This window comes from Salvelinus namaycush, chromosome 13, assembly GCF_016432855.1.
Source record: "Salvelinus namaycush isolate Seneca chromosome 13, SaNama_1.0, whole genome shotgun sequence".
In the NCBI taxonomy this organism is placed as follows: domain Eukaryota; kingdom Metazoa; phylum Chordata; class Actinopteri; order Salmoniformes; family Salmonidae; genus Salvelinus; species Salvelinus namaycush.
In genome coordinates this window covers 31,225,090-31,249,731 of record NC_052319.1, presented here as the reverse complement: position 1 = coordinate 31,249,731, position 24,642 = coordinate 31,225,090, and the positions used below count along the sequence as shown (strand labels likewise).

The following is a 24,642-nucleotide window of genomic DNA, read 5'->3' as shown; positions in this document are numbered from 1 at the left end:
TTGGTAAGAGATCATTATTAAATTTGCTGCCCTTAATCTTGTTCTGAACACCTCCAAAACAAAAGTCATGTGGTTTGGTAAGGAGAATGCCCCTCTCCCCACAGGTGTGATTACTACCTCTGGCGGTTTAGAGCTTGAGGTAGTCACCTCATACAAGTACTTGGGAGTATGGCTAGACGGTACACTGTCCTTCTCTCAGCACATATCAAAGCTGCAGACTAAAGTTAAATCTAGACTTGGTTTCCTCTGTCGTAATCACTCCTCTTTCACCCAAGCTGCCAAACTAACCCTGATTCAGATGACCATCCTACCCATGCTAGATTACGAAGATGTAATTTATAGATCGGCAGGTAAGGGTGCTCTCGAGCGGCTAGATGTTCTTTACCATTCGGCCATCAGATTTGCCACCAATGCTCCTTATAGGACACATCACTGCACTCTATATTCCTCTGTAAACTGGTCATCTCTGTATACCCGTTGCAAGAGCCACTGGTTGATGCTTATTTATAAAACCCTCTTAGGCCTCACTCCCCCCTATCTGAGATATCTACTGCAGCCCTCATCCTCCACATACAACACCCGTTCTGCCAGTCACATTCTGTTAAAGGTCCCCAAAGCACACACATCCCTGGGTCGCTCGTCTTTTCAGTTCGCTGCAGCTAGTGACAGGAAAGAGCTGCAACAAACACTCAAACTGGACAGTTTTATCTCAATCTCTTCATTCAAAGACTCAATCATGGACACTCTTAGTTGTGGCTGCTTCGCGTGATGTATTGTTGTCTCTACCTTCTTGCCCTTTGTGCTGTTGTCTGTGCATAATGATGTTTGTAACATGTTTTGTGCTGCTGCCATGTTGTGCTGCTGCCATGTTGTGTTGATACCATGTTGTTGTTATGTTGTGTTGCTACCATGCTGTGTTGTCACGTGTTGCTGCTATGCTATGTTGTTGTCTTCGGTCTCTCTTTATGTACAGTAGTCTTGTCTCATCGTGATGTATTTTTTGTCTTATATTTTTAATCCCAGCCCCCCGTCCCCGCAGGCGGCCTTTTGCCTTTTGGTAGGCCGTCAATGTAAATAAGAATTTGTTCTTAACTGACTTGCCTAGTTAAATAAAGGATAAATAAAAAATAAATGTAAGTGATTAATAAGACTGAACTAGATCAAATGTAATTCAATAATAAATATTGTGTTGCACCTTTAACCTAACAAATTAACAACTCTTGAAAAATACAAAGACTTTTGATTGTCTTTATAAAGCATCCTCTATATCAAGCTGCCTGCTCGGCCCCCACCAGTCTAGTCAATAACTCAAATATCTCCCAGTTCACACCTTTAATGTTTTGGAAAGAAAAAACAAAAACAAAAAAACATATACACCTCAAATGTACATTAACACATAGAAACAGCAAATCCTCCATATAATTAATCTCATAGGACTAATAGTACTGTAGAGCTCTATTTACTTGCACACAATATAGCTGGGTCGCCCCGTCCTGTCCCTAGGGGTCCACCACCCTGCATTGCCCCAACCCAACACATTACACTCACTCATCTTTAGGATCTTAGTGAAACATTCATTACTGGTTTCAGGTGTGTTAGGCCAAGGCCAGAGTGACAACCCACAGGACGGTAAACCCCCAGAGCCAGGACTGAGCAGCCCAGCAGCTACGGATTGCCTAAATAGGCATCTCCCCTGACGTGGGCATGTTTTCAATACAGACTCCTTTAGTCATACTATATTCCATATGAGGCCTCTAGACCTTATGAAAGTTGCCCAGTATACCCTTAATCTTGTAATAAATCAAATCTAGTGATACATAACTTGACATTGTGGGAGTATAACCAACCTACCAATTAATGGCAATGCATTTCTTAGCCACTATAAATGCTTGGTTACACAGTTTCTTCAGATAAAAGTTTGTAGTATCAACATTTCCAAGCCAACAAAAACAGGGAGAAGGGAGAATGTGTTGACATGCTGAGATAAAAGAAAATGCTCTTCAGCCAGCCTTCACAAGACCATAACATATGCAAATATGTCCCCTTTTGTGTTGTACACCTCAAACAGAGGAATGACATTTCTGAGTGCTTGTAATTCAGTTTCACTGGCATATAGTACGTTCTATGGATGGTCTTAAACTGCAGTAATTTAAGTCTGAGATTATATGAACATCACTGGGCATTCAAACATATCTGTATCCATTCTTCATCATCAATAGCTTCTACCAGGTCTTCCTCACATTTTTGTTTGACATGTTTTGTGTCATCAGGAAAAGCCTCTATCAACCCTTGATACAGTTTGGAAATCAACTTTGGAGGTTTGTCAGACTGCCTTAAAACTTCTTGTCAATAGGGGGGCGCTGTTTTCACTTTGGAAAAAATCGTGCCCAAATTAAACTGCCTCGTACTCTATTCTAGATCGTACAATATGCATATTATTATTACTATTGGATAGAAAACACTCTCAAGTTTCTAAAACTGTTTGAATTGTATCTGTGAGTAAAACAGAACTCATTTTGCAGCAAACTTCCATATAGGAAGTGAAAAATCTGAAAACGATGCTCTGTTCCAGGGCCTGCCTATTCAATTGCCTTATATTTATCGATATGCATGCACTTCATACGCCTTCCACTAGATGTCAACAGGCAGTGGAAGGTGGAATGGGGTGTCTAGCTTGATCTGAGGCCGAACAAGAGCTTTTGGAGTGACAGGTCTGGAAATTCTTTGTCTTCTCTGGCGCGCGAAGTACGTCGACATTGGCTTCTGAAAAGCGTTCGGTATACACGGCGGATATCTCCGGCTCTGATTTTATTTGATACATGTGATAATAACATCCTAAAGTAGTTTTTTCAACAGAGTTGTATCAGTTTATTCAACGTTTATTGGGACTTTTGGAATTTTCCGTTCTTTGCGTCAAGAGAAGATGGGCATGTTCGCACCACATGGCTAGCTAAGGTTGCTAATTCGACAGGAGAAAAGGACATTCTAAAACCAAACAATGATTTATTCTGGACCTAGGACTCCTTGTACAAGATTCTGATGGAAGCTCAGCAAAAGTAAGAACAATTTATGATGTTATTTCGTATTTCTGTGGAAAATGTTGATTCCTATTCTCTGCCGTTTTGGCGGGCGCTGTCTCGCAATAACGCAAGCTGTTTGTTATGGTAAAGTTATTTTTAAAAAATCTAACACGGCGGTTGCATTAAGAACCAGTGTATCTTTCATTTGCCATACAACAAGTATTTTTATGTCAAGTTTATGATGAGTTCTTTGGTCAGATTAGGTGAGTGTCCAAAATAGCTCCGGACATTCTGGTGAATCGGTGCTACATATTCACAATGTATAACCACGGTTTGCAGCTCTAAATATGCACATTTTCGAACAAAACATAAGTGTATTGTATAACCTGATGTTATAAGACTGTCATCTGATGAAGTTGGTCAAGGTTAGTGATTCATTTTATATCTTTTGCTGGTTTTTGCGAATGCTATCTATGCGGTGAATAAATTCAGTTGTGTGTTTGGCTATTGTGGTAAGCTAATATAATGCTATATTGTGTTTTTGCTGATTTTTAAAAAATCGGAAATATTGGCTGGATTCACAAAATGTTTATCTTTCATTTGCTGTACACCATGTATTTTTCATAAATGTTTTATGATGAGTATTTAGGTATTTCATGTTGCTCTCTGTAATTATTCTGGCTGCTTTGGTGATATTTTTGATGGTAGCTGCAATGTAAAACTATGATTTATACCTCAAATATGCACATTTTCGAACAAAACATAAATTTATTGTATAACATGTTATAAGACTGTCATCTGATGAAGTTGTTTCTTGGTTAGTGACTAATTATATCTCTATTTGGTCGGTTTTGTGATAGCTACCTATGCGGTAGAAACATGGTGAAAATATGTGGTTGAGTCTTTGGCTATTGTGGTTAGCTAATAGAAATACATATTGTGTTTTCGCTGTAAAACATTTAAAAAATCGGAAATGATGGCTGGATTCACAAGATGTTTATCTTTCATTTGCTGTATTGGACTTGTGATTTCATGATATTTATATGCTATTATTTACTTGTGGCGCTATGCTAGGCTATGCTAGTCAGCTTTTACTGATGAGGATGCTCCCGGATCCGGGATGGGTGTTAAGTAAAGGTTAACATAGCATCTGGCTTGACCAGTGCTTGCTGCACAGAGAGCATAAAGTGTTGTATCTGCACAAATTCACCTCACCTCCATCACAGACTGTTCTGTCCTGGCTGCCTGACCCTGCTGAGACCCCTGTCAGGATCTGATCCTCCTAAAATGAAACATGACTAAGAATGATCTTGGTGTACATTTATACATTATATTATCCAACAATAGAATCAATGGTTCAATAATTGAACTGACCATTATTCCCAGAACCCAGACTGAAGCTTAAAGCTTAATCTGCTGTCCTGTAGCTACTGTAGGTCTACCCATCAATTCAAGATGTAACTTTGTATCATTCACTAATATTGATAATATACTGCAAAATTCCCCTGAGCTCCATAGACTGGTCTTCCCTGGCTGTCTGATCCTGCTGGGTCCTCTGTCACCATCTGATCCTGCTAAGACATGATGAGCATAGTGTTGTGTACTGACTGCACTAGAGGGCTGCATTCCCACGGGATGCCTGCGGGAGTTCATGCTGCGTACCGTGACGGGTGGTCAGACAGACGACTTTGGGATGAAAATATTTTTGTTGTCCCACAGATTATTTGGAAACAGTCCTCTTTCTCCTTTGTATGCGTTAGCCTACTGTGGTATCCCTGGAGGTCTACCCCAGGGGTTGGTGTTAGAGGGGAGGTATGTGCCGCGACATAGAAACCCATATTTATTTCATTATTCACACACTCAGAATTCGCTGCTTCAACTTCAGTATCCTACCTCTCCTAGATGGACGTGAGAGTTCAAGTACGTAGTACATAGATTAGGCTACGATGGTGAGCGAGCGTTGTGCCTTTTCATTTTCAATAAGATTTGATTACTCATCCCATTTATTTGTCTCTATCTGCAAATCGTCCTCCTAAAAGGTAGGCAATATCCAATAGACCTATGCAAAACATAGCAAGTGTCACTGTCATCATTCTTCCTGCTTGCATTCAGTAGCCCTACCTGCGAGATCAGGTGTGCGTGTGGTCTCAATTAAATAGAGAATAGGCCATAGCCTATACATGAGCGCAGAAGCACTTGCAGTTATCGTTCCAAGAAAATGCACTTTCTAAATAGGCCTATGATTAGGCTATAGTTTACTACATTGTCTAGAAATAGGCCTAAATATTGACCACTCTGCTCTCTCCAACTACACCTAGCATATTGGCTGATATAGCCCAGTAATACAATGTAAGGGCCATGTGAGAACCTCAGGTAATTTAACCTATATCTTAAGTTATTTTACCACATTTGATATAGCCTATAGGGTGCAAAATTGCTGGGACCATGGCTGGCAAGTGAGCTGCATCACATACAGTGTATTCGGAAGGTATTCAGACCCCTTGACTCTTTTCACATTTTGTTACATTACAGGCTTATTCTAAAATAGATTAAATATATATTTTTATTTTTATAAATCTACACACAATACCCCATAAAAAGGGAACACAGGTTTTTAGACATTTTAGCAAATTTATTGAAAATAAAAAACAGGAATACCTTATTTACATAAGTATTCAGACCCTTTGCTATGAGACTCAAAATTGAGCTTAGGTGCATCCTGTTTCCATTGATCATCCTTGATGTTTCTACAACTTGGTTGGAGTCCACCTGTGGTAAATGTAATTGTTTGGACATGATCTGGAAAGGCACACATCTGTCTATATAAGGTCCCACAGTTGACAGTGTTTGTCAGAGCAAAAACCAAGTCATGAGTTCGAAGGAATTGTCCGTGGAGCTCCGAGATAGGATTGTGTCGAGGCACAGATCTGGGGAAGGGAACAAAAACATTTCTGCAGCATTGAAGGTCCCAAAGAACTCAGTGGGGTCCATCATTCTTAAATGGAAGAAATGTGGAACCACCAAGACTCTTCCTAGAGCTGGCCACCCAGCCAAACTGAGCAATCGGGGGAGAAGGGCCTTGGTCAGGGAGGTGACCAAGAACCCAATGGTAACTCTGACAAAGCTCCAGAGTTCCTCTGTGGAGATGGGAGAACCTTCCATAAGGAGAACCATCTCCGCAGCACTCCACCGATCATGCCTTCATGTTAGAGTGGCCAGACGAAAGCCACTCCTCAGTAAAAGGCATATTACAGCTCGCTTGGAGTTTGCCAAAAGACACCTAAAGAACTCTCAGACCAGGAGAAACAAGATTCTCTGGTCTGATGAAACCAAATTGAACTCTTTGGCCTGAACGCAAAGCGTCACGTCTGGAAGAAACCTGGCACCATCCCTACAGTGAAGCATGGTGGTGGCAGCATGATGTTGTGGGGATGTTTTTCAGCGGCAGGGACTGGGAGACTAGTCAGGATCGAGAGAAAGATGAACAGAGCAAAGTACAGAGAGATCTATGATGAAAACCTGCTCTAGAGCACTCAGGATCTCAGACTGGGGCGAAGGTTCACCTTCCAACAGGACAACGACCCAAAGCACACAGCCAAGAAACTCCCCAAATACAGGTGTGCCAAGCTTGTAGCGTTATACCCAAGAAGACTCAAGGCTGTAATTGCTGACAAAGGTGCTTCAGTAAAGTACTTAGTAATGGTTCTGAATATTTCTGTAAATGTGATATTTCCGGGGGGTTCTCCAAATAAATTACAAAAAATTCTAAAAATCTGTGTTTGCTTTGTCATTATTGCCCATTTGATGAGGGGGAAAAAAACCAATTTAATAAATTTCAGAATAAGGCTGTAACATAACAAAATGTGGGAAAAGTCAAGGGGTCTGAACATTTTCCGAATGCACTGTATAAACCAGATGGTTCGAGCCCTGAATGCTGATTGGCTGAATACCATGGTACACTACATGACCAAAAGTATGTGGACACCTGCTCGTGGAACATCTCATTCCAAAATCATGGGTATTAATATGGAGTTGGTCCCTACTTTGCTGCTATAACAGCTTTCCACACTTCTGGGAAGGCTTTCCATTACATGTTGGAACAGTGCTGCGGGGACTTGCTTCCAATCAGCCACAAGAGCATTAGTGAGGTCGGGCACTGATGTTGGGCGATTAGGCCAGGCTCGCAGTCTGTGTTCCAATTCATCCCAAAGGTTTTCAATGGGGTTGAGGTCAGGGCTATGTGCAGGCCAGTCAAGTTCTTCCACAACGATCTCGACAAACCCTTTCTGTATGGGCCTCGCTTTGGGCACGGGGGCATTATCATGCTGAAACAGGAAAGGGCCTTCCCCAAACTGTTGCCACAAAGTTGGAAGCACAGAACTGTCTAGAATGTAATTGTATGCTGTAGCATTAACGTATCCCTTCACTGGAATTAAGGGGAGTATCCCGAACAATGAAAAACAGCCCCAGACCATTATTTCTCCTCCACCAAACTTCACAGTTGGCACTATGCATTGCGGCAGGTAGCGTTCTCCATACAAATCATTAAAATCCAGACGGAAAATATCTACACAAGAAGCCACCTAATATCACACAGATTAGCGCCAAACCCAGATTCGTCCGTCAGACTGCCAGACGGTGAAGCGCGATTCATCACTCAAGACAACGTGTTTCCACTGCTCCAGAGTCCAATGGTGGCGAGCTTTACACCACTCCAGATGAGACTTGGCATTGCGCATGGTGATCTTACGCTTGTGTGCGGCTGCTCGGCCATGGAAACCCATTTCATGAAGCTCCCGACAAACAGTTATTGTGCTGAAGTTGCTTCCAGATGCAGCTTGGAATTCGGTAGTAAGCGTTGCAACCGAGGACAGACGATTTTTATGCATTACGCTCTTCAGCACTGGATTGTCCTGTTTTGTGAGCTTGTGTGGCCTACCACTTCTAACTGAGCCTTTGTTGCTCCTAGATGTTTCCACTTCACAATAACAGCACTTACAGTTGTCCGGGGAAGATCTAGCAGGGCAGAAATTCGATGAACTGACTTGTTGGAAAGGTGGCATCTATGATGGTTCCACGTTGAAAGTCACTGAACTCTTCAGTAAGGCCATTCTACTGCCAATGTTTGTCTATGGAGATAGCATGGCTGTGTGCTTGATTTTATACACCTGTCAGCAACGGGTGTGGCTGAAATAGGCGAATACACTAATTTGAAGGGGTGTCCACATACTTTTGTATAAATAGTGTATATCAGTCCGTGGACCAGGGGTAGGACAAAACATTTATTTTTACTGTTTTAATTACGTTGGTAACCAGTTTATAATAGCAATAAGGCACCTCAGGTGTTTGTGGTATATAGCCTATACCACAGCTCAGGGCCACACCTCATTGGGCCTTATTTCTTAATCGTAGCAGTCAAAAGTTAAATTGACATCCATTGATGGAAAATGATCTGGCGAGTGTAATAAGGGCAAATTATATTATTTTCTCATATTCTTAAATTTGCAAGAATTATTATTTTGATGGAAAACTGAATTTTACTCATTTTTAAACTGTATTCGCATGGGCCTAGTATTACCAGAATGTCCTTTATTCCAGAGGATGATTTGGACGTGATTTATGACGGAAACCTGGAGTTTTGTTTTCTAGGCGTGAAGTTATTTCAACAAATTCAGGCGATAACAGGCTACACTGATAACCCAAGTTTATAAACCATACCAAACCATATTTGGTAAAGTGTCGCAATAATATTTTAATTGAGGAAGTGTGATCATAATCATCCTCAGTAGAAGACGTCCTAAATGCTCCCCAGCCTTCAGATGTGAGCTTGTGAACCAAACAGCACACTTTCCCTTGATATGCGTTTTTAGGCTAATGATGAGAAAGTGAACTAGTTGCAATAAATAGGCGCAGTATTTGTTTAAGATGCATTTGGCGATGTTCAATTCATTCGTACAAAACGTATAAACAAACGAATTCACTGTGGAAATTGATACATGTAGGCTATAGTCTATGCGCAGCATTTAGTCCAATTTATCGAATCAGTTATTGTTTTCTTGAGCAAACCGTGAGCGACACCTGTCAAACTAAAACATTTTTCTCAAAACACAGGGATGCCGATTCGCACGGGACTAGTATTAGTATTAGGACTTTGGAGTTTGCCAAAAAACAGTAGGTTATTCTGGCTGGAATTGTTACTCTCCTTTCATGTAAAAATTACTGCCATGTAGATTCGGACGGGACAAAAATTATAGATGTGGTGTTTTGTGCTAGTGGACAAATATATTACCCGACCTCCCCCAGTAATACTAATACCGTCCGAATAGGGCTCCTACATCTTTAGAAATTAAGTCTCGATATTCCTTCTTAATTCGCTCGATGACGTTATAGAAAAAAGTGTTTATTGGATAAATGTGGAACCACTTTCCTTGCTGCGAAAAAATTAATTGGCCTTGGTCCGTCTTTTGGGCTAGTTTTGGGGGGTCATTTTCTTAAAATATTGCTTGACCCTGGCAACCCTGCGTAGTATGTTACTTTACCTGTGTACAGGTAGCCAATTTCGCATCGGAATAGGAGCTCTCGACTCCTTGGTTGCTTAGTTAGGCTAAATCTGTGTGGTCTGATTTAGTAGGCTATATACAAGGTTGTCGCCCATAATTTTGTTATCAGAGGGAATGATAACTGGAACGTGCACTTTCACTTTTACTTACTAGCCCACAAACTCGGAACGAAGGAGATGGCAGTCAGCTTTTTTTGGAAAGTTACCATACCGTTTTTGGCATATTTTGCTGGTGAGTAGCCCATACTAAGTCTTGTCTAAATCAGTCTCAGTCAGTGATTAGAGGGAACAATGAAAACAAGCACTGTAACTGGCTTCGAGATCCAGAGTTGAGTTTGACGGTTAGACTTTCCATCAATGATGTGTATAAATGCGCAGCCATCTTGGCACTATTTTGGAAGCTATAGAAATGCATTTATTAATGTCGACATTCGTTTTTGACGTTTATTATATGACAGACAACTTGGGTAGAAACCTTTTTTAAATTTTCGCCTAAAATGACAGGAGAATATAGGAGAATATAACACATTAGATCTGGTAAAAGATAATACAAAGAAAAAAACATGCATTTTTTTAAATGCAAGAGAAAGGTTCAATGCCATACAACTCTCCTTCCGTGTCCATGGACTCCAACTGCTCTTAATGCAAGCAAAACTAAATGCATGCTATTCAACCGATCGCTGCCCACACCTACCCACCCATCCAGCATCACTACTCTGGACGGTTCTGACTTATAATATGTGGACAACTACAAATACCTAGGTGTCTGGTTAGACTGTAAACTCTCCTTCCAGACTCACATTAAGCATCTCCAATCCAAAATTAAATCTAGAATCTGCTTCCTATTTCGCAACAAAGCATCCTTCACTCATGCTGCCAAACATACCCTAGTAAAACTGACTACCCTACCGATCCTTGACTTCGGCGATGTCATTTACAAAATAGCCTCCAATGCTCTACTCAGCAAATTGGATGCAGTCTATCACAGTGCCATCCGTTTTGTCACCAAAGCCCCATACACTACCCACCACTGCGACATGTATGCTCTCGTTGGTTGGCCCTCGCTTCATATCCGTCGCCAAACCCACTGGCTCCAGGTCATCTATAAGTCTCTGCTAGGTAAAGCCCTGCCTTATCTCAGCTCACTGGTCACCATAGCAGCACCCACCCGTAGCACGTGCTCTAGCAGGTATATCTCACTGGTCACCCCCAAAGCCAATTCTTCCTTTGGCCGCCTCTCCTTCCAGTTCTCTGCTGCCAATGACTGGAACGAACTGCAAAAATCACTGAAGCTGGAGACTCATATCTCCCTCACTAGCTTTAACTTCTTGCAGATCAGTGGGACGCTACCGTCCCATTTCGACACCTTCCGGTGAAATTGCAGAGCGCCAAATCCAAATAAATTACTATAAATATTAAACTTTCATGAAATCACAAGTCCATTACATCATAATAAAGCTTAACTTGTTGTTAATCCAGCCGCTGTGTCAGATTTCAAAAAGGCTTTACGGCAAAAGCAAACCATGCGATTATCTGAGGACAGCGCCCAGCACACAAATGCATAACAAATAATTTTCAACCAGGGAGTTGCGACACAAAAGTCAGAAATAGCGATATAATATATGCCTAACCTTTGAACATCTTCTTCTGTTGGCACTCCAAAAGGTCCCAGTTACATTACAAATAGTGCTTTTCTTCGATTAAAAGTCCTTCTTTATATCCATAAAAACTCAGTTTAGCTGGCGCGCTTCAGTCAATAATCCACTTGGTTTCCCTCCTTGAAAATGCATTCAAAATGAATCCCAAACGTTACCAATAAACTTATCCAAACAAGTCAATCAACATTTATAATCAAACAATAGGTACCCTAATACGCAAATAAATGATACAATTTAGGACGGAGAATCGTCATTGTCTTTACCGGAGATAAACAAAAAGAACGCGCTGTCTCGGCCATGCGCTTGGAAACACTACGGCCAAAATGGGAGCCACTTAAGAAAACTACAACTTCTCTAGCACCCTGCAGACAATCTGGGTGTATGGTTTTACTAGAGATAGCTTGAGTTGACAATTGATTGACTTGGTGATAAAACCTACAGCTGGCATTCCAGTGACAGGATGTGCGGTGGTTGTAACTGGGACAGAGAGGAGTAGAACAAAGGCCTCAATGGTCCTTAGACATCCTGGCATCTGGGAAATTAGGCCAGGGTCGTGGGTTAAGATAACGCCAGGTTCAGAAAAAGACAGGATGAACCCAAAGTGGCTTATGGTGCCCCCAATCTATATGGGAGGGTTGGAACCAAGCATTCTGGGTATTAGCTACATAAACTGTGCATTGTCTGTAAAGGGTAGACTCTGTCCAGCTGTCAATACTGTTGGGCTGACGGTTTCATTATTGCAATAATTAATCGATATTAAATGAAGATGATTGTTTGAAGAAATGACCAAGTCTCTCTCAGTACTGAATTTGTCAGGTTTTGGCCAAGACTGTTCGGGTTTTGGTCACTAGATGTCCCCATTGCACCTTTTTTGTACCTTTTGTTTTTCTTGCTCTAATTATTGTTTGCACCTGTAGGTCATTCCCTTGTTAGTATTTAAACCCTGTGTGTTCCTCAGTTCCTTGCTCAGTGTTTGTAAGTTAGCACCCAGCCCCAGCCCAAGCCTTGTTTTATATAGATATTTCTCTTGTTGGATTTTCCAGAGGTTCTCTGGTTTAGTTCTTGTGTATTATTTGAGTAGTCTTTTGAGGTTTGTTTTTCCCTGCTGTTTTTTACCACTTTGTGGAGTTTCTTTTGTATTTTGGGGGATTTCCACTTTGTGCCTCTTGGCTTTATTTTTGGACATTGTGGATTTAGTTTCTTTGCCTGAAGATTTTGTTCTTTAATTAAACCACCATCTCTAGTACTGCTGTGTCTGCCTCATCTTCTGGGTTCTGACGATTATTAGTGACTGTTTCTCGCACCGGGTCCTGACAGAATTTCCACGACAAATGTTAATCAAATACAACCACAGACTGTTTCCTCGTTGCTGTTGCTCTAAGATGGCAACTCAGCTCGAATGTGCATATGCCAATTGAATCTCAACAAGGAAAAAGTTGGTGGTTGTATTTGATGAACGTTTTTTAAAAAGTATGGATTTCAGCAAACAAAAACAGTAGTTAAATGTTTTAGGTATCGATTGCATAGCGACTTGAAGGAGTCAGAGGTTCATTTTAAAAACTCTACTTGGTGCTCAATTTCATGAATTAAATTATCATGGAGTTAGAACCCGGCTAGAATTTCGATAGAGTTGACGAAATGCATGGCCAAGTTAATGATATATCAAGATACAAGGTCTACAATCCCTCCCTGGTCAATCATTGATTTGACAGCAGAGGAGAGCAGTATAGTGGGAGATTACCAACAGGGTTGAATAGGTAGGATGTCTGACTGACACTGCTGATACCTGGTCTGTCCTTAGTGGTCTCAAAGAAGACCATTAGCCTACATTACATTACAGCCACAGAAGTTAGGGTGTTTTCAATGTGTTTTCACCTGATCCTCCTGTTTCTGTGCTCAGTGGAGGTGACAGGTGAACAGCAGCATGGTGGCCTGGGAGGAGAGATCACCCTGACCCCCAAGGTCTCAGGACAGCCTGAAGACATCTTGTGGACATACAATGGGAACAAGGTGGTGGAGTTTGATGGGAGTCAGAATGTAGAGTATGGCAGGTATAAAGGCAGGACCATCCTGGACTGGGGCTCTGGAGCGCTAACTATCAAAGGTCTCACTGATGCAGACAGTGGGCCCTATGAGTTAGAGGCTGTTGTCAAGGGCATGCTGCAGTACTCTCAACATGAGGTGGACGTTATTGGTAAGTGTGTAATGTTGCTGTTTAAAGGCCTGCATGTCAGGTTTGTGTGTACAGTGTGTTTATTTACAGTATCAGTAAGGGCGTTCAAAAAAATTCTCATTAAGCCTAGACAACGTCTGATTAAGTGATGCCAGTATAGTTAAAAAAAATAATAATTGTATACCTTGGGTACTGTATCTAATGAGTCAGGACCCACATATTCTCACCTAGCTCTTGAAATCTCGTTCCAGCGTGATATTGAAACTCCCCCTTATCATCATTACATCTTTATTACAAATGTTCAAAGTTGCTGGACAGGTTTTCACCCACACCAAGACACACCTCTCCTCAGATCAGTTGAGGTGAAAACAGCTTCTCACTTTGCTCTCTGTGTGTGTGTGTGTGTGTGTGTGTGTGTGTGTCTGTGCTTGTGCGTGCACATGTGTGTAGATAATGTGGCACAGCCCAGCGTAGCCTGTGTGGTCGACAACACAACCCCAGAGAACATGAACAGAACCCTGCTGTGCTCAGCTGACCTCCATCCTCTAACCCAGTTCATCTGGAGGAGTCCTGGAGAGTCAGAGAGTCCAGGACCTGAACTGTTCATACCTGGGGGGGAGAACCAGGATTCTGAGAACCAGGAGTCTGTCTACACATGTGTGGTGAAAAACCCTGTTAGTGAGAGAACTGCAGAGTTCACCCTGAAGGATTGCTACACTGGTAAGATAACACTTCTAAAATGTAGTTACAGTAATACATCATACTCTCACTTTCATTCTCTGTCATGTTCACAATTTGGATGTATTATTTAATGCTGCCAACACATTTGTGTGACATGGAGATTCTGTACATTTATTGATAGAACATGATTCAGAGAGACATACTGTATAATGAGATTGATGTGAATACAATGTTATAGTGAGTATGCAAAACATTTTTTTTGCAGATCCAGGATATTCATACGTTACAATCACTGACATTACTATATAGTTCATAGTGTTATGACTGCTTAACTTCTTGGTGACTGGGGGGCAGTATTGAGTAGCTTGGATTAATAAGGTGCCCAGAGTAAACTGCCTGCTTCTTAGCCATAAAAGCTAGAATATGCATATAATTAGTATATTTGGATAGAAAACAATCTGACGTTTCTAAAACTGTTTGAATGATGTATGTGAGTATAACAGAACTCATATGGCAGGCGAAAACTGTCGTGGAGAATCATCTCAGAAATATAACACTCTTACAAGAACTTGTGAATTCAATAAAGACTTTAATACAAAGTAGCAAAGCCGAGCCCCTCCATGGAAAGAGACTAAATTCTCATATTACAGAGTCCTGCCTTTATAGGATTCTGTCTTTGCATAACGTATAGAGTCCCCTCCATCTATATGAAAATAGCTTCCCTTGACTTTTCTCTATGATTATCTTTTCATCTCAGAGCTTGCTTGTTCACGCCCACTAACGCTCATATCTGCTTTTGGTTAGGTTATAACGATGACAGAACCCCCTTCACGTCCTATAATAATCTATGCATTGCATGCTTATGTTTTACGTGTTAGTCATCAGTTATCTTGCTTTCCATCTATCTTTCTGTATCCTGCTGACCATAGTATGTCCAGCTGTCATAAATGTACGTGTGGTCTTGGTTAATGTACTCTTTCAAAAATAGAGTATAGCCTGGGTGTCATATGGCCTGGGTGTCATCTTCTCTTAATGTGCATGTCCTTGCTACTTCAGCCTGGCAACTAGACCTATTTATGTTTAATGCTCAGTTCTCCTTAATGGTTTTCTTCAACATAATCCCTCTGAGACAAAATGGTCTCACAAAAAAATACTTAAAGAACACCAAGAAGGATAGAGGCAAAATGAACATCAACTATATACATACAAATAGAAGATGAAATTAATGTGAATATGGCACACAACCCAACTGGACCAAACATCTCCAATCAATATCACAGATAGGGGTAAAAGATCCAGTCTGAAACAAAAATGAAACACTTACAATAAACCAATATACTGTGAAGAATCAATGAGCATGTAGTATGCCCACACATCCAGAAACTATCAGCTATACCTTAATCCTGATTCTTAATTCTTTAACATTTCAAGAGATAATGTTACTTCAGTTATATTACCACATTTACCTTTGTGATTCACAATCATTCCTTCATCAAATGTACTAACTCCTGCAGTTTCTAACACCCAAATAGTTTAACAATTAACTATAGTGTTTCCCACATCCATCCCATTATCTCCATAGCTGTAGAAACATTTATATTTACATTTTACAACAGTAAACCTATCATTATGAGGACATTCAAATCAGTTTTTTATATCATATGTTGTACATTAATGTTCTCCCAACATATTTTTATTTAATGCACTTCTGCCTTTAGTGTTACCTAATGCCAACCTGCATCTATGTTACACAAAGGAATGTAGTATTTTCTCTGAATACATTGAACATTTTACATTTAACACCTTCTTCAAATGATGCAAGTTCAGATACTATCAAAAGATCAGACAAAGGTGATTTGCTACACAAATTGCAATTGTCCATCCTATGTTTAACTGTTGTGTACTTAGCCCACTTATACAAGTAATTCTTTACTGCTTTTCTACATTTTTGGTCAATGTTTGATTCTGGGGTAGTTTCTTCATTATGGCTACCCCAGTTGTTAACAGATGTCCAGATTTTCTGCTTCAACCCATCTTCCTGTGGTCTTTCTATTGTCTTAGTTGGTGTACTAGTCTCTAGTGATAGGTGATTTTACAATTTCTTCTCTTCCTGCTTTCACCATACTGCTTGATTGTGCGTGAGTCTGTTGTTTCTGTACCAGTGTTCACTGTTGCTCTTGTCATGTCAATGCCATTCTATCATTCTTCATCGGTCCTGGTTCACTGTCTGTTAGAAAGACCATGTGAGGACAGAGAAGTTGATGACAAGAAAGTCTGCTTTCCATTCTCCTGTCATCTTTTCTCCATTCCCTTGGACAGCATCTCTGTCAGGGGTATCTGCCAGAGCAGGTGTGTCATCAGGAGCAACAGGCATGTCACTCCTCCCCATCCCCGGACTCTGGATATTCAGGAGAGAGTGTCTGTTGGCTGTTGGAAGTTGCTCCTTGATCCACCTCTTCTTCGGTTTTTTCCTGGGTGCATTAGGTGACGCACCTGTCGTATTTTGGCTTTCTCTTGGTCTGCTGTTCTCTTGGCTCCTCCCTGGCGTCTCGATTGCTTTCGTTCCCGTTCCCTTTGGACACCCACCTGGTGTATCACCATTCTCTGCGTATTCATGACCTAGTGGTTGTCTCTTCCTTTCCAACGGGACTTTGGTACAGTGGTTTAGTTAGTACCAAGTGTTGCTTCCTTTCACCTGGACAGCAGTTAACGTTGTTCTGGCCACCTCGTAGGGTCCTTCTCTCCTCGGTTGATCCCACTTCCTCCGGAACACTCGAACGTAGACTAGATCTCCTGGTATCACTGGGAGAGGTCCTTCTGGTCCCCTTGGATCATCAGACGTGGAACCTCTCGTCCTGGTTCAGGTTTCTGCCTTCTTTCTGTGAGGCATTCAGACTTAGAGCCTTATGGCCTCTGTTCTATGATTACACCATACATCCTCTTACTTCCATCACTCATCACACAACAAACTGACATTCCAGCTGAAGCTGGTGAACCCCTCTCCTTCTGGTTTCCTAAACATAAGACTTGGAAAGCAAACGACAAAACATAACAGTGTTGACAATGTTATGTGTTATGCATAAATATATTCATGAAAACCGAAATCTGAGACCATGACAATTCCCACTCTCTCTTCACCTGACTCTATGCCTCCAGGATACTTTTCTGCTGGACTCCACAAAAATAGAAGCCCTAGAAAGCTTCCTCATGCTTCCACCCAGTCTTCCCCTTTCGGCCCCAGGTTCTGAGAGGTGTTCCCAAATCATGTCATTTTTTACTTAGTTTCCCATCTGCTCCATTTCAACTGATAATCATGTGCATAACCTTAATCAACATTATCTCTTCTTGAAGTAATTCAACACTGTATATGCGTTCACCTCAATTCCTTCAACATGTTGTTTAGAGTACAATACCCTATCATCTATCCTTTTTCACATGATGTATTAACAAATAAAACAAGTAGCCCCCAAACTCAACCCAGTATGTCTACAGTGGAATCTAGTCTCTCTCTCTCTCTCTCTCTCTCTCTCTCTCTCTCTCTCTGGTTCCACGTCCTCTGTCATGGTGTTTTCAAGCTCACCCATTATTCAGCTGGACCTTACTTCTTGTGAGAATTATGCACCCACCAAAGAGAGACATGAAGATCTTTACCACTGCAGGTGCTGTAAGAAGTATACCCTCAGCCTGGTGTATCTTGATGTACACTCAGTCTCCAGAATTCAGCCCATGCCCTTCCATTTCTGGCCTCTTATGTGCTGTTTTTTTCCTGAGGACATACACACTAACACATGGGTTATTTCCTGACAACAGACTTTCTTCTTATAGCAAGATCACTAAATCTTAATTTCTTAAATAACAACCCTATGTAAACATTCTGTCTCAAATACCTGGCCTCCAGCCACAGAAATATTCATAATGATAGTCAAATGATGGTCCCTACAGCAACTGCTGTAAGAATAACATGTAATCAGTCAAGTGTCTTCCAGTTGGAAGAATATCCAATCCTATCAAAACTAAGTCATATGTTTCTTAAATTTTTGCTCTAGTGTTCAAAATACCACCACTTATTACTTTTACCATAATCTAGGTATGTGTAATGTTCTATTTACTTTAGAATTGTCCCTATTTTTTTACAAGCCAGCTGTCTTTTCTTTTCTGTGAGTTATCTCTAATAATATACATAGTTTCTAGAAATAACACCCCATCACTACCATAACCTTCATTTATGAGGCCCCTCATATCCCCAATGTAGTCACAGTTTTTCTAACCCATAACACATGAGTCACTACTCCTAATTTCCTTCCATAGTTTGATACATACGTAAACATTCTCAAATCAATTTTAGTCAATTTATATCAGTCCCTCCTCAGGAACAATATACACCCTTATGTTCCTTAAAACCAAAATAAATTGACCAAACAAGAAAAAATAAATAAATAATATTAACTGCATATTTGCAATAAATTACCACTATTTGTAATGTAACTAAACCTGGGGAAAACGTCCATCCATTTCATTCTATGCCCATGTTATGTTGGTCTCTTTCTTCTTTATCCTTGGGTGTTATCGCACAACAGACTATTCCTTTTATTCAATTACTTATATCAATACAATTAATCATTAAAATTGAAATGACATAATAAAACAAAAGAAACAAAAACCTTTAATATTCTGTAAGTTTTGTCAATCACCCTGTCTCAGGATTGGTTTCCAGAGCTTCCCTAGGCCTAGTAAAGTTAAACAGTTCTATATCCAAATCATAATTAAAACGTTCTTTTTTAAATACATTTTCCAACCCAATATTCAGGATAACAGTCCTTAGTGCTTACTTTAACTCACATTTGACCTTATCTATTCAATACACATCATCCCTTTAATAATTAACATTTGTACTAAAAACTTTTAGTACCAGTAATATCTATTTTCCAAATAGCCCTTTTGTCTCTGTTTTTCTGTCATGAGTGGCCTGGTAATGAAAGGTCAGTACCCCAATCCCTTTTAGTCTTTCTTCTCCCTGGCACATATCATTCCAGCATGTCTATTTTTAGATACAGTTCATAGGTCATCAGACACAGTTGTCCCTCACTATTCAGTCGGTTAGGGTGGGTTTGATCTCCACACACACTTGTTGTGGTGATAATGTCTCCCATGCATTAAAGCATTCTGACGTCACCTTCCATGATAACTCCCTTATTCTACTGGCGATCTCTGTCGAGTTACAGATTATGTAGTTATCAACATAACCCTCGCAGAGACCCACACTCCAATAAACCATTCAGAGTAGCTGTCATCCCTTTTTAAACATATATTTCCCTTTTATATGCAGAATGAACAAAGCACATGTGTATTTACCCAAAGACCATAACCCCAGGGAACTGATCATTTTACCTATGAACCCATGTTAAATCAAAAAATAAACCCATTTGAATGACTTAGTCAATTTAAGATTACAACTCTTCATAATTTTTCCAGGGAAATAATAGATTTTCAAAGTAATTATACACTTTGAATAGAGACTGGTGTTTCTTAATCATTTTATAATTAAATCCCACCTGTTCCAACAATTTCTAGTGAAGGTGATCAGTCTTACACAGGAAATTCTTAGGATTCAGGGCATTTTGACACCATTAAAATGTTTCCACTCCCCTTTCTTTAGGAACAACTTAAATACATTTTTCAAAAACATTTCCATCCTTCTGCATACCCAGTTTGAAACTGAATTGAAAAAACCCCTTCCAAAATAAATCCACTAACGCATGTTCATTCCCGGTATATGGTGTGTACTTACTAGTGAACCATAGGCCAAGAACACACAGGAACTGGCCTCACTTATCCAGAACTCCATTTTTAGCCTTATCCAGATATTTTTTATTTTTTAAAGCGGCTGACTTTCTCTAACTGCTTTCCCCAGTATCGCAGTCTCCAATGACATTTTGACCAGAGAAGATTAACTTCTTCTGGCTGCAAGCCCGAAGCCGGGCACAATATGACAACAGCCACTTCAAGTGCAGGGCGCGAAATTCAAAATATATTTTTTTGAAATATTTTACTTTCACACATTAACAAGTCCAATACAGCATATGAAAGATAAACATCTTGTGAATCCAGCCAACATGTCCGATTTTTAAAATGTTTTACAGCGAAAACACCACATATATTTATGTTAGCTCACCACCAAATACAAAAAAGGACAGACATTTTTCACAGCACAGGTAGCAGCACAAAGCCAACCTAACTAACCAAGAACCAACCAAACTAACCAAGAAACAACTTCATCAGATGACAGTCTTATAACATGTTATACAATAAATCTATGTTTTGTTCGAACAATGTGCATATTTGAGGTATAAATCAGTTTTACATTGCAGCTACCATCACAGCTACCGTCACAAATAGGACCGAAGCAGCCAGAGTAATTACAGACACCAAAGTCAAATACCTAAATACTCATCATAAAACATTTCTGAAAAATCGATGGTGTATAGCAAATTAAAGACAAACATCTTGTGAATCCAGCCAATATTTCCGATTTTTTTAAGTGTTTTACAGCGAAAACACAATATAGCATTATATTAGCTTACTACAATAGCCTACCACACTACCGCATTCATTCATCAAGGCACGTTAGCGATAGCAATAGGCACGTTAGCGATAGCGAATAAACCAGCAAAAGATATATAATTTTTGACTAACCTTGATAAGCTTCATCAGATGACAGTCCTATAACATCAGGTTATACATACACTTATGTTTTGTTCGAAAATGTGCATATTTAGAGCTGAAATCAGTGGTTATACATTGTGCTATCTTTTTCCCAGAATGTGCGGATATTTTTATGGCACTCAACTATTCTGACCAAATAACTATACATAAACGTTACTAAAAAATACATGTTGTATAGGAAATGATAGATACACTAGTTCTTAATGCAATCGCCGTGTTAGAATTCTAAAAATAACTTCATTACGACATCCAGCTTAGGTATAGCGAGAGAGTACCCAAAATCTGGGCGCAAACGACTATTTCACATGTTCGACAGATATATGAAATAGCATCATAAAATGGGTCCTACTTTTGATAATCTTTCATCAGAATGTTGTACAAGGGGTCCTTTGTTGGGAACAATCGTTGTTTGGATTTAGAATGTCCTCTTCTCCAGTCAATTAGCACGGAAAGCTAGCAAAGTAGCCCGAAGCTCTCCTTCCTGAACAAAGGCACACAACGCAGCACGCCTAACGTCCCGAATAAATTTCAATAATCTAATAAAACTATATTGAAAAAACATACTTTACGATGATATTGTCACATGTATCAAATAAAATCAAAGCCGGAGATATTAGTCGTCCATAACGACAGCTTATCAGAAGGCAAATCCAGGTCCCTTCACGCGCTCTCTAGAAAACAGGAAACTGGTGACACGTCATGCCGAGAGCTTTAATTCGACCCCAGATCAAGTTACACACTCCATTTCTTCTCTCACTGCTTGTCGACATCTAGTGGAAGACGTATGAAGTGCATGTATTCTAATAAATATCAATGACCTTTATAGGCAGGCCCTGGAACAGAGCATCGATTTCAGATTTTCCACTTCCTGTCAGGAAGTTTGCTGCAAAATGAGTTCTGTTTTACTCACAGATATAATTCAAACGGTTTTAGAAACTAGAGAGTGTTTTCTATCCAATAGTAATAATAATATGCATATTGTACGAGCAAGAATTGAGTACGAGGCCGTTTGAAATGGGCACCTTTTATCCGTCTACTCAATACTGCACCTGCAGCCCAAACAGGCTAAGATGGCAACTCAGTTCGAATGTGCATGTGCCAATTGAATCTCAACAAGGAAAAAGTCGGTGGTTGTATTTGATGAACGTTTTATTAAAAAGTATGGATTTCAGCAAACAAAAACAGTAGTTAAATGTTTTAAGTATCGATTGCATAGCGACTTGAAGGAGTCAGAGGTTCATTTCAAAAACTCTACTTGGTGCTCAATTTCATGAATTAAATTATCATGGAGTTAGAACTAGAACTAGAACTAGAATTTTGATAGAGTTGACGAAATGCATGGCCAAGTTAATGATATATCAAGATACAAGGTCTACAATCCCTCCCTGGCCAATCATTGATTTGACAGCAGAGGAGAGCAGTATAGTGGGAGATTACCAACAAGGTTGAATAGGTAGGATGTCTGACTGACACTGCTGATACCTGGTCTGTCCTTAGTGGTCTCAAAGAAGACCATTAGCCTACATTACATTACAGCCACAGAAGTTAGGGTGTTTTCAATGTGTTTTCACCTGATCCTCCTGTTTCTGTGCTCAGTGGAGGTGACAGGTGAACAGCAGTATGGTGGCCTGGGAGGAGAGATCACCCTGACCCCCAAGGTCTCAGGACAGCCTGAGGACATCTTGTGGACATACAATGGGAACAAGGTGGTGGAGTTTGATGGGAGTCAGAATGTAGAGTATGGCAGGTATAAAGGCAGGACCATCCTGGACTGGGGCTCTGGAGCGCTAACTATCAAAGGTCTCACTGATGCAGACAGTGGGCCCTATGAGTTGGAGACTGTCGTCAAGGGCAAGCTGCAGTACTCTCATCATGAGGTGGACGTTATTGGTAAGTGTGTAATGTTGCTGTCTAAAGGCCTTCATGTCAGGTTTATGTGTGTACAGTGTGTTTATTTACAGTATCAGTAAGGGCGTTCAAAAAAATTCTCATTAAGCCTAGACAACGTCTGATTAAGTGATGCCAGTATAGTTTAAAAAAATAATAATTGTATACCTTGGGTACTGTATCTAATGAGTCAGGACCCACATATTCTCACCTAGCTCTTGAAATCTCGTTCCAGCGTGATATTGAAACTCCCCCTTATCATCATTACATCTGTATTACAAATGTTCAAAGTTGCTGGACAGGTTTTCACCCACACCAAGACACACCTCTCCTCAGATCAGTTGAGGTGAAAACAGCTTCTCACTTTGCTCTCTGTGTGTGTGTGTGTGTGTGTGTGTGTGTGTGTCTGTGCTTGTGCGTGCACATGTGTGTAGATGATGTGGTACAGCCCAGCGTAACCTGTGTGGTCAACAACACAACCCCAGAGAACATGGACAGAACCCTGCTGTGCTCAGCTGACCTCCAGCCCCTGACCCAGTTCATCTGGAGGAGTCCTGGAGGGTCAGAGAGTCCTGGACTTGAACTGTTCATACCTGGGGGGGAGAACCAGGATTCTGAGAACCAGGAGTCTGTCTACACATGTGTGGTGAAAAACCCTGTTAGTGAGAACTGCATTGTTCACCCTGAAGGACTGCTACACTGGTAAGATAACACTTCTAAAATGTAGTTACAGTAATACATCATACTCTCACTTTCATTCTCTGTCATGTTCACAATTTGGATGTATTATTTAATGCTGCCAACACATTTGTGTGACATGGAGATTCTGTACATTTATTGATAGAACATGATTCAGAGAGACATACTGTATAATGAGATTGATGTGAATACAATGTTATAGTGAGTATGCAAAACATTTTTTTTGCAGATCCAGGATATTCATACGTTACAATCACTGACATTACTATATAGTTCATAGTGTTATGACTGCTTAACTTCTTGGTGACTGGGGGGCAGTATTGAGTAGCTTGGATTAATAAGGTGCCCAGAGTAAACTGCCTGCTTCTTAGCCATAAAAGCTAGAATATGCATATAATTAGTATATTTGGATAGAAAACAATCTGACGTTTCTAAAACTGTTTGAATGATGTATGTGAGTATAACAGAACTCATATGGCAGGCGAAAACTGTCGTGGAGAATCATCTCAGAAATATAAAACTCTTACAAGAACTTGTGAATTCAATAAAGACTTTAATACAAAGTAGCAAAGCCGAGCCCCTCCATGGAAAGAGACTAAATTCTCATATTACAGAGTCCTGCCTTTATAGGATTCTGTCTTTGCATAACGTATAGAGTCCCCTCCCTCTATATGAAAATAGCTTCCCTTGACTTTTCTCTATGATTATCTTTTCATCTCAGAGCTTGCTTGTTCACGCCCACTAACGCTCATATCTGCTTTTGGTTAGGTTATAACGATGACAGAACCCCCTTCACGTCCTATAATAATCTATGCATTGCATGCTTATGTTTTACGCGTTAGTCATCAGTTATCTTGCTACCATCTTTCTTTCTGTATCCTGCTGACCATAGTATGTCCAGCTGTCATAAATGTACGTGTGGTCTTGGTTAATGTACTCTTTCAAAAATAGATTATAGCCTGGGTGTCATATGGCCTGGGTGTCATCTTCTCTTAATGTGCATGTCCTTGCTACTTCAGCCTGGCAACTAGACCTATTTATATTTAATGCTCAGTTCTCCTTAATGGTTTTCTTCAACAAAACCTAAGAAGAATCCAACCAGGAAGTGGGATATCTGAGGTTTGAACTTTTTCAACTCATTGTCATTCCAATATACAGTGTCTGTGGGGTCATTTTGCACTTCTTAAGGCTTCCACTAGATGTCAACAGTCTTTAGAACCTTGTTTCTTCTACTGTGAAGGG

The 24,642-nt window shown here is 40.3% G+C and overlaps 2 protein-coding genes across 4 annotated transcripts in view; both read left to right on the top strand.

The window, feature by feature from the left end:
• LOC120058435 (spore wall protein 2-like) overlaps nt 1-24,642 on the top strand; it is a 48,460-nt gene that overhangs the window by 17,032 nt on the left and 6,786 nt on the right. The gene's annotated exons all lie outside the window — the stretch shown is intronic.
• Nucleotides 9,161-23,422, top strand: LOC120058436 (lymphocyte function-associated antigen 3-like). Of its 2 annotated transcripts, none has more exons than XM_039007091.1 (3): nt 9,161-9,811; nt 13,138-13,431; nt 23,136-23,422. In XM_039007091.1, the coding sequence occupies exons 1-3, from the start codon at nt 9,757-9,759 to the stop codon at nt 23,405-23,407; spliced, it is 621 nt and encodes a 206-aa protein (XP_038863019.1). In that variant the 5' UTR covers nt 9,161-9,756; the 3' UTR covers nt 23,408-23,422. The 2 variants fall into 2 exon arrangements, with proteins under 2 accessions (XP_038863019.1, XP_038863018.1); XM_039007090.1 differs by lacking the exon at nt 13,138-13,431 and adding an exon at nt 22,411-22,704 and having other exon boundaries at nt 9,345-9,811.

Coding starts and splice junctions, on each gene's coding strand:
- LOC120058436 (XM_039007091.1), top strand. CDS start 9,757: ATGGCAGTCAGCTTTTTTTGGAAAGTTACCATACCGTTTTTGGCATAT. Junction 9,812..13,137: donor GTTTTTGGCATATTTTGCTG/GTGAGTAGCCCA, acceptor TTCTGTGCTCAG/TGGAGGTGACAGGTGAACAG. Junction 13,432..23,135: donor ACATGAGGTGGACGTTATTG/GTAAGTGTGTAA, acceptor ACATGTGTGTAG/ATGATGTGGTACAGCCCAGC.